Genomic DNA, 12,203 nt, shown 5'->3' on the forward strand with positions numbered 1-12,203 from the left:
GACATTACTGGTGCGTTGTGCTTGCTCCCCCAACCGTCTCTCGCTAGATGCTGACAGAGGAGAAAGCAAGGATTTCTGGGGAAATGGTAGTGTCAAGGCATGATAATATCAAGATTATTAGGCATTTACAGGAAAACTGGGCAGATGTTGGCCTTGGGATATTCAGTCGCCATAGAAGCCTGGAAGGGGAGCTGCCCGCGGAGCAACAGTACATGGAGGAAATCCTGAAAAACATAGACAAACTCTTCAAAGACTATGAAACCAGAATAAATGGAGACCATGGTAAGCCGAAAATGACCATCAGGTTTCTTGGTATTTTATAAAGCATCTTAAGAGGTCTTATTTTGAACAAAATTAATATTTAAAATAATAATGACACATGCACAGAATTAAAAACAAAGTGTTGAGCACTTTATTGTTTGAAATAGGATTTTATATGCAATTCACTATTTAAAGTATACAATTAAATGTGAATTGACAAACATATGCTTCCATTACTGCAGTCACTTCTAAAATACTTGCAATGTAAGTAAATTTAAAAATAAACCTGTAAAGGAGCCGTTACCGTTAGCTCTCACCCTGGCATTCCCGTCCCACACTTCATGTCTGGAGCCTGATACGAGCTTTTATGTGAATGAAGCCCAACACTTGGTGATATTTGCAATTGGCTCCTTTCACTGAGCCTGTTTTCCAGGTTTATCTGTGTTGTGGCGTGTGTCAACTTGGCCATTTTTATGGCCGAATAATATTCCTTTAACAGATCTAGCAAGTGCTGTTTTTCATTTCGGCTGTTTCTACTTGGGGCTGTGGTGAATGATACGATGTGAACATTTGTGTGTGAATTTCTCTGTGGACCTTTTTCCATGCAAATACATCCAAGAGAGAATCCTCCGGGCACTTAGTAACTGCACAGAATCCTTAAAGCACTCATGCAGATTTTGAATTGAATTAAGAATTAAGTTCATTTTGATACACAACATTTTGAGATTCATATGTATGTGGAATATTCAAAAAGTTCACAGATTATTCATTTAAAAATGTTTTACACCAAAATATCCTTAGTTTTTTTAATTAAAAAAAAAGCGAGAGCATGGAAGGTAAAGGAGAGAAAGATGGGGAGAGGGAGAAGAAATGAAAACACAAACTTTCATTCCCCGGCTCACTCCGCAAACGCCAGCCGTGAGCTGGGCTCCGTCAAGCAGGGACTGTGAATTCATCCCACACTCCTGCCCAGCTCCCATGCTGAGGGCCTGCGTTAGCAGGAAACGAGTCAGGAACTGGAGCCAGATACCAAATTCAGGCACCCCAGTAGGAGATGCGGGTGATCTAAATGTTGTCTCAACTGAACTGACTTTTTGTTAAAGATTTATTCATTTTCATTGGAAAGTCAGATATACAGAGAGGAGAGACAAAAAGGAAAATTTTTTGTCCACTGATTCATTCCCCAAGAGGCCTCAGCAGCCAGAGTTGTGCCGATCTGAAGCCAGGAGCTTCTTGCGGGTCTCCCACGCTGGCACAGGGTCCCAGGGCTCTGGGCCATCCTTGTCTACTTTCCCAGGCCACAAGCAGCGAGCTGGCAGGGAAGTGGAGTAGCCAGGACATGAACCAGCACCCATATGGGATCCCAGTGCGTGCAAAGCGAGGACTTCAGCCGGTAGACTATCACGCTGGGCCCAGCTGAACTGACTCTTAATTTTATCTTCCCACAATCTTTTTTTTTTATGAACTCTCAGATATTGCTGTAATTGGCCTACTAGAATTTTGATGAGATCTTTTGTATATACTTAAAAAAAACTTGTAAACAATTTTATTGGAGAGGAAGAGGAGGGAGAGAGAATCTCCTAGTTTTTAGTTCACCCCCAAATGCCAGGAGCCTGGAGCCAGGCCCGGCCGCCCGAGTGGGACAAAGAAACCCGTCACTTGAACCATCACTGCCGTGCCCCACATTGTGCCTGCGAGGGAAGTTGGAACTAGGGAGGGCAGGACTTGAACACACAAACTTGGGCAAAGGGTGCAGGTGTCCTAGTGGCAGGAGCAAACACCTGCCCCTTGCCGGCTTTGTAAGAGATGCTGGGCTGTAATTTCTTCTGTGATTTCTTCGTCTGGATTTGATCTTAGTGTGATGTTTGTCTCTTAGGCTCAGTGGGGAGGCATTGCCCCTTTTTTATTTTGGAAGGTTTGATGTTACTTCTTTTTTTTTTTTTAAAGATTTATTCATTTTATTACAGCCAGATATACACAGAGGAGGAGAGACAGAGAGGAAGATCTTCCATCCGATGATTCACTCCCCAAGTGAGCCGCAATGGGCCGGTGCTGCGCCGATCCGAAGCCGGAAACCAGGAACCTCTTCAGGGTCTCCCACGCGGGTGCAGGGTCCCAAAGCTTTGGGCCGTCCTCGACTGCTTTCCCAGGCCACAAGCAGGGAGCTGGATGGGAAGTGGAGCTACGGGGATTAGAACCGGCACCCATATGGGATCCTGGCGCATTCAAGGCGAGGACTTTAGCTGCTAGGCCACGCCGCCGGGCCCTGTTCCTAACCTTTTCATTGTGGGAAAGTTTGATGACTGATTTACTCTCCGTATATATTTTACTTGTTCACATTTTCTGTTTCTTCTTGAATCACTTTTAATAACCTTATGCCTTTTACTGCACCTATTTTATCTAAATATATCTGTCCGTTTTGTTTAGGTTGTCTAATTTATTGGTACACAATAACATTATGCTAAGATCATTTTATTTCTGTAAGGTCAGTAATGATATCCCCTCCCTCAATCCTGATTTTAGTAATTTGACGGTTGTCTCTTTATTGTTGTTGTTGTTGTTGTTATCCTAATAAAAGCTTTGTTAATCCTATGATGTTTTAAATAACCAACTTCTGGGGCCCAGCGCATTGGTCTAGTGGCTAAAGTCCTTGTTGCACTGGGATCCCATATGGGCGCCGGTTCTAATCCCAGCAGCTCCACTTCCCATCCAGCTCCCTGCTTGTGGGCCTGGGAAAGCAGTTGAGGATGGTCTAGATCCTTAGGACCCTGCATTCACGTGGGAGATCTGGGGGACGTTCCTGGCTCCTGGCTTTGGATGGCACAGCACCGGCCATTGTGGTCACTTGGGGAGTGAATCATCAGACGGAAGATCTTCATCTGTCTCTCCTCCTCTCTGTATATCTGACTTTCCAGTAAAAAAAAGTCTTTAAAATAAATAAACAAATAAATGAATAAATAACCAACTTCAGGTTTTATTGATTTTCTACATCCCATTCTCAATTTCATTTCTTTCTTTCTTTTTATTCTTTTTTTAAGATTTATTTATTTTTATTGCAAAGGCAGATCCCACATAGGATCACAGCATGTTCAAGTTGAAGACTTCAACCACTATGCCACTGCGCCAGACCCAGTTTCATTTATTTCTATTATAAACTTTATTTTTTTCCTTTTGTTTGCTTTGGACTTAGTTTGCTTTTCTACTTTTCCATCTTCATAATATAAACTATTAGGTTATAGGTTATTGATTTTAGATCTTTTAAAAACATGTTTAAATTTCTTGGAATCAAGATGATGGAATAGGGTAAGGACACGTTTTAACAGATGGAGAAATATTAGCCAGTGTGAAGCAGAGAGGGCACATTCCAGGAAATAGGAGAGGACAAAACGACAGCAGAGGGGTACCTGGAGATTGACAGACACAGGAAAGCAGTGGACACAATGGTGTGGTGTTGTGGTGACTGATACCCCAGTGACATTCAGCGAGTGGTAATCTGAACTCCACCAGCAGCTGGAACTGCACCAGCTGGGAAGGGACATTCACCAGGAGCTCAGGCAGTGAACCCAGACAAAGAACTGCCCATCCTACTGGCCTGTTTGATTTGACCAGGAGCAGAGACAGAGACAGAGAGAGCAGCAGGTCTTGGAAGGGCAGTGCAGGAACAGGGTGGATTTCACAGCTCAGTCCACCCTCTACAGCCATATCAGACACCATTTTGATAAAGGAGGCAAGGGCTATGAACTGTATTGCACATGCACTGAGCTGGGAGCAGCTAGAGCTCGTACTGTTGCCTATATGGCTGCTGGCCTCACAGGTGGCAGCCTGTACCACTGTGCCAAGTGCCTGCCCCGATACTGTTGTCTGAATACTTTCAAATGTTTGTTTTTCATTAGCTTTGTGTTATATCTAGATATGGTCCTCTTTAGATTTACTGCACTTGAAGTTTTCTCGGCTTTTTATATATGAAGCTGCATGCTTTTCATCATATATTAGGAAATTTTGGCTGTTTTCTTCTTGAACGTTACTTTTGATGTTTCTGTTTTCTCTGCGTTTGGCACTCATGTTGGTGTGCTTGATGCGGTCACACGGGCACCTGAGGCTGACATGTTCTTCACTGTTTTAACTCCTTTCATTTTCATATTTGTTTATTTTTTCTTTTCTCAGACTGGGTAATCCCAACTGACCTGTCTTAAAGTTGGATGAATCTTTTTTTTTTTCCTGCCAACTCAAACCTGTTGTTGAATAACTTCAGTGAATTTTCATTATAGCTCTTATGCTTGCCAGCTTTGGATTTACCAGTTGGTTCTTCTAATTCTTTTTATTACAGTTTTCTAACTGGTGGGGCATTATTCTCCTGTTTTCTGTAGACATGTTTTCCTTGCACATGTTTGTAAGTAGTATTTTAGGAAATAAGTCTAATGCCTAGACTTCCTACGAACATCTTTTGACTACTTTCTCCCTTGTGCACATGTCATATTTTCTCATTTGTTTGCAAGTAGCATGATTTTTTCTTTAAAAAGAGAACTGGACATTTCAAATGATTTCATATAGAAACGCTGCAAAGAAGGTTTTACCTCCTTTCCTGGGGCTAGTGGGTTCAGGGAGTTGTTGCTGTTGGGAGGTTCTCGTAGACTGAGTTCCTTCTTCTGTGAGGTTCTGTAGTGTTTGCTCTTTTGGCTTAGGGTCCTTTAAGCAGTGAGAGAATTCGTTATGTGGTTTGACCCAATGAATCTCCCAGCCTTGGTGCATGGGTGTTGTTGAGGCTAGGCGAGTGAGGGCGTGCCTTCAACAGCGAAGTAGACGCCCTCCCTTGCTGTTGGTGAGGTGACAGATTATTTCAAATAAATGGAGAAAGGACTAGAGGGAGGTTGGCTAACAGGTTCTGAAACACAATCAGGTAGAAGTCACAGGTTCTGGTGTATGTCATAATAATATACATAATACTAAGAGCTGGAAGAGGGAAATGATGGGGTCCAAACACAAAGGAAATGCAAGGCTGGTGGCCTGACTTTACTAACTCACACTGTATAAGTGTGCTGAAAGTTGCACTGCACGCCATAGGAGCACTGCATGTTAATAAAAGTGTTAAATGGGGGCCAGCATTATGGTACAGTGGATGGAGCCACTACCTGTAGCACCAGCATCCCACCTGGGCACCATTTCGAGTCCCAGTTGCTCTGCTTCTGATCCAACTCTTTGCTAATGGCCTGGGAAAAAGAGCAGAGAATGGCCCAAATGTTTGAGCCCCTGCTACCCAAGCCACAGACGCAGATGCAACTCCCGTCCTGCCTTCTGCCTGTCTGAGTCCTGGCTATCGCGGTCATCTGGGCAGTGACCCAGTGGATGCAAGAGCTCTGTCTCTCCCTCTCTCTTACCTTTACTTCCACATAAAAACATACACATGCTTAAAATGTTAAATAGTAAAAGGGAAGCCCAAATCATGTAATAGAAGGAATTCACAATTATGAATGATGCCAAAATTTACCAGTTTGAGTGATCTGGAAGATAGTTTGTTGATACAGACAATGAAAATGTTTTCATAAGGAAAAGAAAATAACTTGATGTTTTACTTATCGCTTTTTATGTAACTCTCAGAAAAGGAGATAAAACAGCATTTCCCCTATTCTCAGTGTGAATTAGTCTTCTGGCTCTGCATTAAGATCCAAGCTCAATGTTGTTCACACCAAAAACCTGTATTATGAACATTGCATCAGTAAAGTAAACAATGACTCAGAAAGTGTGATCCCCGTCGTTATCTGTGTTATCAACTGTGGTTATTGTCTTCTTATCAGAACAAATTAATGCCTTTCACAGGAACCTGTATCTGAAAGTGTCTCAGTTTGATGTATTTATATTCTTACCTAACAAGTAAAAAGCTTAGTGCATTAGCCATCATCAAATAATAGACCATTAGTCATGAAGATGCCAATTATATAGTACGTATCCACTAGAAGTTTCATTAGGAACTATTTCCTTCAATGCTCCCTGCTAGAAAAGTGGTAAGATATTGAAAGTTTTAAACAAAAGGTATACTGACTAGGATTTTATAATTTAATGTCAAAGTTATTTTCAGACACTTCTTAAACTTATTGCTGTTCTCACTTTTCAGGGGCCGCTAAAGTGGTTCCAAGTGTGATTAGCGCTCTCGAATTCTGTTCTTTCAAGTTGGAAAACATCCTGGAGTTTCCTGAAACGTATTTTGAAGAATGGGTGGTAATCAATAGAAAAATTAATGAAATGAGATCTCAGTTGGAAGCACTAACGAATAGTGTTGGTGCTGCTTCTCAGTTCGTGGATGTGGATTCTGGCTCGTAAGTTGCCACCACCCCGTTTCATTTTGGGAGAATGACTTTGAAAGCTCATTGCACTATGAGTTAACATACTGTAGAGTCATCCTTTTTGAAGTGTAGAACTTTCATCATATTCACAGCCCATATATGGGTTCAGCCATCCTCACAACCATCTTACGGCATTTCATCCCCTCACTGAGGAGCCTCGTGTGCTTTAACTAGCTCTCTGTCACCTTTCACCCTCTCCCACCACCCACCCCAGCCCCAGCCTGAACTCCAAGCAATCATGAATTCCCTACTGTTTGCGTTGGCTTTCCTCTTCTGGACATATTAAACAAAAGAACCATACATTACGGGACCTTCTGTAGTTGGCTTTTTTTCATTTTTTTTTTCCTTTTTGCTTTATAGAAGGTTTGGGAAATGCACCCATGTTGTGTGTTTCAATTTTTCATCCACCTTTATGACTGTATGCAGTTATATTTTATGGATTACTCTGTCTAGTTTTGAGTGATTGGATCATTTCCATTGGTACAAAACTTCATGTGCAAGTTTTTTTGGTACCTCCTCACCAGGAGTGTATCAGGTTCCCAGCTTGCACATACTTGCCAGCACTTCGTGTCTGCCTTCTTGGTTCTTTCTATACTAGTTGAGTGTGACATTGGTGGTGGGTCATCATCATTCTGATTGACATTTCTCTGAGGACTGATGATGCCAAGCAGCATTTAATATGCTCATGGGACCTTTGTGTGTTTTGATTTGAGGAAACACCTTTACAGATCATTTGCTCCTGTTATGATGGGATCTTTTTTATTGACTTGTAAGATTTATTTGTGCATTTTTGGATAGAAGTCAAATTGCAAATGTCTCATTCTGTAGGTTATCCCCACTTTCTTTTTATAGGGCTACATATTTACTTGTTTTATTGAAATGGAGCTTTACAGTGAGAGAAGAAGAAGAAGAAGAAGAGAGAGAGAGAGAGAGAGAGAGAACGCACTTCCATCACCTGACTCACTACCCAATGGCTGCAATGTCCATAGCTGGGCTGGATCTTCTGGGCCTCCTGCATGGGTGCCCAAACCCAAGCGGTTGGGTCATCCTCTGCTGCCTTCCCAGGCGTATCAGCAGGGAGCTGGATCAGAAGTGGGGCAGTTGGACTCAAATACCAAGGCACTGGCCTCAGAGGTCCTCTGTTCGCTTCTGAACACTTTATAGGATTCACTCTTATATTAATATCTGATCCGTTTGGGTTAATTTCTGTGTATGGCGTGATGTGAGATATTAATATCTGATCCGTTTGGGTTAATTTCTGTGTATGGCGTGATGTGAGATATTAATATCTGATCCGTTGGGTTAATTTCTGTGTATGGCGTGATGTGAGATATTAATATCTGATCCGTTGGGTTAATTTCTGTGTATGGCGTGATGTGAGATATTAATATCTGATCCGTTTGGGTTAATTTCTGTGTATGGCGTGATGTGAGATATTAATATCTGATCCGTTGGGTTAATTTCTGTGTATGGCGTGATGTGAGGTATTAATATCTGATCCATTGGGTTAATTTCTGTGTATGGCGTGATGTGAGGTATTAATATCTGATCCATTGGGTTAATTTCTGTGTATGGCGTGATGTGAGGTATTAATATCTGATCCATTGGGTTAATTTCTGTGTATGGCGTGATGTGAGGTATTAATATCTGATCCATTGGGTTAATTTCTGTGTATGGCGTGATGTGAGATATTAATATCTGATCCATTGGGTTAATTTCTGTGTATGGCGTGATGTGAGATATTAATATCTGATCCATTGGGTTAATTTCTGTGTATGGCGTGATGTGAGGATATTAATATCTGATCCATTGGGTTAATTTCTGTGTATGGCGTGATGTGAGGATATTAATATCTGATCCGTTTGGGTTAATTTCTGTGTATGGCATGATGTGAGTATATTAATATCTGATCCATTGGGTTAATTTCTGTGTATGGCATGATGTGAGGTATTAATATCTGATCCGTTTGGGTTAATTTCTGTGTATGGCGTGATGTGAGGATATTAATATCTGATCCATTGGGTTAATTTCTGTGTATGGCGTGATGTGAGGATATTAATATCTGATCCATTGGGTTAATTTCTGTGTATGGCGTGATGTGAGGTATTAATATCTGATCCATTGGGTTAATTTCTGTGTATGGCGTGATGTGAGGTATTAATATCTGATCCATTGGGTTAATTTCTGTGTATGGCGTGATGTGAGGTATTAATATCTGATCCATTGGGTTAATTTCTGTGTATGGCGTGATGTGAGGTATTAATATCTGATCCATTGGGTTAATTTCTGTGTATGGCGTGATGTGAGGTATTAATATCTGATCCATTGGGTTAATTTCTGTGTATGGCGTGATGTGAGGATATTAATATCTGATCCATTGGGTTAATTTCTGTGTATGGCGTGATGTGAGGTATTAATATCTGATCCATTGGGTTAATTTCTGTGTATGACGTGATGTGAGGTATTAATATCTGATCCGTTTGGGTTAATTTCTGTGTATGGCGTGATGTGAGATATTAATATCTGATCCGTTTGGGTTAATTTCTGTGTATGGCGTGATGTGAGGATATTAATATCTGATCCATTGGGTTAATTTCTGTGTATGGCGTGATGTGAGGTATTAATATCTGATCCATTGGGTTAATTTCTGTGTATGGCGTGATGTGAGGTATTAATATCTGATCCATTGGGTTAATTTCTGTGTATGGCGTGATGTGAGATATTAATATCTGATCCATTGGGTTAATTTCTGTGTATGGCGTGATGTGAGGTATTAATATCTGATCCGTTGGGTTAATTTCTGTGTATGGCGTGATGTGAGATATTAATATCTGATCCGTTGGGTTAATTTCTGTGTATGGCGTGATGTGAGATATTAATATCTGATCCATTGGGTTAATTTCTGTGTATGGCGTGATGTGAGGTATTAATATCTGATCCATTGGGTTAATTTCTGTGTATGGCGTGATGTGAGGTATTAATATCTGATCCATTGGGTTAATTTCTGTGTATGGCGTGATGTGAGGTATTAATATCTGATCCATTGGGTTAATTTCTGTGTATGGCGTGATGTGAGGTATTAATATCTGATCCGTTGGGTTAATTTCTGTGTATGGCGTGATGTGAGATATTAATATCTGATCCGTTGGGTTAATTTCTGTGTATGGCGTGATGTGAGGTATTAATATCTGATCCATTGGGTTAATTTCTGTGTATGGCGTGATGTGAGGATCCAGCTTCTTCTTTTCCATGTGAATATTCAGTTGTTCCAGTAGTATTTGTTGAAAAAAATTTTTTTTCCAAAGAAATTTGCATCAAAGAGATTAGTACCTTTGATGAGACTCAGTTTGTCACAGATAGGGACTTAATTTCTGTGCTATAAATTCTGTCACATTAATCTGTGTCTAACCTGTGTCAACATCACGCACTCTTCTTTTTCTCTCTCTCTTTTTAAAGATTTATTTATTTTTACTGGAAAGGCAGATATACAGAGAGAAAGATCTTCTGTCTGCTGGTTCACTCCCCAAGGGACCCCAATGGCCAGAGCTGACCTGAAGCTGGCCAGCACCGTCACACTCAACTACTATAGAAAGGGGCACAGTCCCAAGGCCTTGGGCTAGCTTCCACTGCTTTTCCTGAATGTATTAGTTACTGTTTTTAAGTTAATTTGAATTTTCAGCCATTATATATTTTTTAGAATTTCTTTTTCAGGTAATTTCTCTTTCTTGCCATTCCCAGAGGTTCAAATGGTTGGTTTACTTATTTATTTTTTTATTTATTTAGGAGTCTTTATTAAGCAAGCTTGGTGATAACAGAACATACTAGAAATATGGCAAGCCAATCAATCAGAATCCAACTAATCATAACCTAGGAGGAACAAATGGTTATTTCCCTCAAGTCCATCCGTTAAGCTGAAGACCTATGTCCCAGCTTCCCCAACAATAGAAGTTATCCTAAGAGACATGCAACGAATAACCTGGCCACACTTACAAAGCTGAAGACATTCACCTTTCCCTGGCTTCTCTGCCCACATTCAACTACTGCTCGGCCTCACCTCTCCTGGAACTCCTGATAGCACACAAACCAGAAATAACATTGTTATATCCCTTGTCCCCTCTAAGCAGTAGACAGAGGGAGAGGAATACAGATACACAGGGACCATGCTGAGGGGATACTTTTCTTGGGGCCGCCAGAGCAACGGAAGCACCAGCCAGGCACTCGATCGAGAGCCAAATGGATTATTTGAAAAACAACTTGTAGATTAGTTACTCCTCACCATGGTGTTGAGGATTTTCCTGCACACACCCCCCCCCAAAATAAATGTTCTGCACCTTAAATGTCGACAAATGTCTTGTTAGAGTTACAAGCCAGTCTAGATTATCCTAAAATCTGCCAAGATCAGCAAAATTATATTTCAGTACAACAAATGGCTAAATACTAAAATGAAATAGACACGAGACAGCTGAATGGTACCTTATAGCCATTTTAAGGTATATAGCAGCCGGTCCTGTATATAAACTAAAATTGAAATGTCAATGAGCTAATCATAGGTTGTGGTTAGGACTTGCTTTTTTTTTTTTCAACATACTGGTTACTCAAAACCATGTCAATTCCATAATATTGCAAATTGCTGTTGATGTTATATTGGGACTCTTAATTGACTGGGATGATATTCTACCAGCTCTAACTTCGGACCAGAAATGGTCTCCCCAAGAAACTGTTCAACCCATCTGGACAATAAGTAGCTGGACTCTATGCTTGATATATGTTTGCAGGGAAAGAATCTTGATTGAATTTGAACTGTAATACTGCATCAAGGTGGAGGAATCCACCAGGGGGGGAGGGGAGGGGGAGGGAGGGGGGGGATTCCCAGAGCCTATGAAACTGTCACATATTGCAAAATAATTAATAAAAAAAACCAACTTGTACCAGTTTCGGGCCAGCCTTTCTTCTCACAAGGTCATGAGGGAAATCAGTGATTGGGAAGATTTTTCAAGCAGTTTTCATTATGTGTCAAAAACACTGAAGTTCTAGAAGTAAGTGTAGCAAGATCTACATTTTCCAAAGTGTATCCAGCCGGTTTCTACTTCCCTGGCGGTTAGGAAAGTGTGTCAACAGCACAACAGCAAAACCATCATAGTAGATAATCCAAGGCTTTGACCACCATTGCCTGATGTCCCAAACAGTTCCCAGTACCTTGGTTCACTAGGTCCAACCAGATAGAATCCTATATTTACTGAATAGTTACCCTTCCGTTCTAAGTAAGTAATTTATTGTTGTTTTACTTGCTTTTTCCTTCAGGGGCCTCCAAGCACACATATACAGCCTGATTCAACAATGGCTTTTGAAGATAAGCAATGAAATTAACAATGGGAACATTGAACTTCAGCGTCATGTATGTACTTGCAAGGATCTGTGAGATTATATTTTGATTTGACTGGGGCTTTCCTTCAAGAAAAACCAGGTCTTCCCTGTGTAGCTAAAACAGGAAGTGGGGAGGCAAAATAGAGCTTCCCCTATATAATAGTTATTCAGATGATTTGCAGGAAGTTTGTAAGTGCAGAATATTCTTGGTTCCCAAATGAAGTTTTAGACATGACCAAA

General features: G+C 40.9%; 1 protein-coding gene across 4 annotated transcripts in view; it reads left to right on the plus strand.

Moving 5' to 3' along the window:
• The window catches only part of AXDND1 (axonemal dynein light chain domain containing 1), a 67,754-nt gene that overhangs the window by 30,979 nt on the left and 24,572 nt on the right, over positions 1 to 12,203 (plus strand). For all 4 annotated transcript variants that reach the window (XM_058660993.1, XM_058660996.1, XM_058660994.1 and 1 more), the window contains 3 exons: positions 48 to 282; positions 6,371 to 6,572; positions 11,901 to 11,994. In XM_058660993.1, the coding sequence (XP_058516976.1) occupies positions 48 to 282; positions 6,371 to 6,572; positions 11,901 to 11,994 (531 nt within the window). The remainder of the gene's footprint in view (positions 1 to 47; positions 283 to 6,370; positions 6,573 to 11,900; positions 11,995 to 12,203) is intronic.

Source organism: Ochotona princeps, chromosome 2 (assembly GCF_030435755.1).
Source record: "Ochotona princeps isolate mOchPri1 chromosome 2, mOchPri1.hap1, whole genome shotgun sequence".
Taxonomy (NCBI): domain Eukaryota; kingdom Metazoa; phylum Chordata; class Mammalia; order Lagomorpha; family Ochotonidae; genus Ochotona; species Ochotona princeps.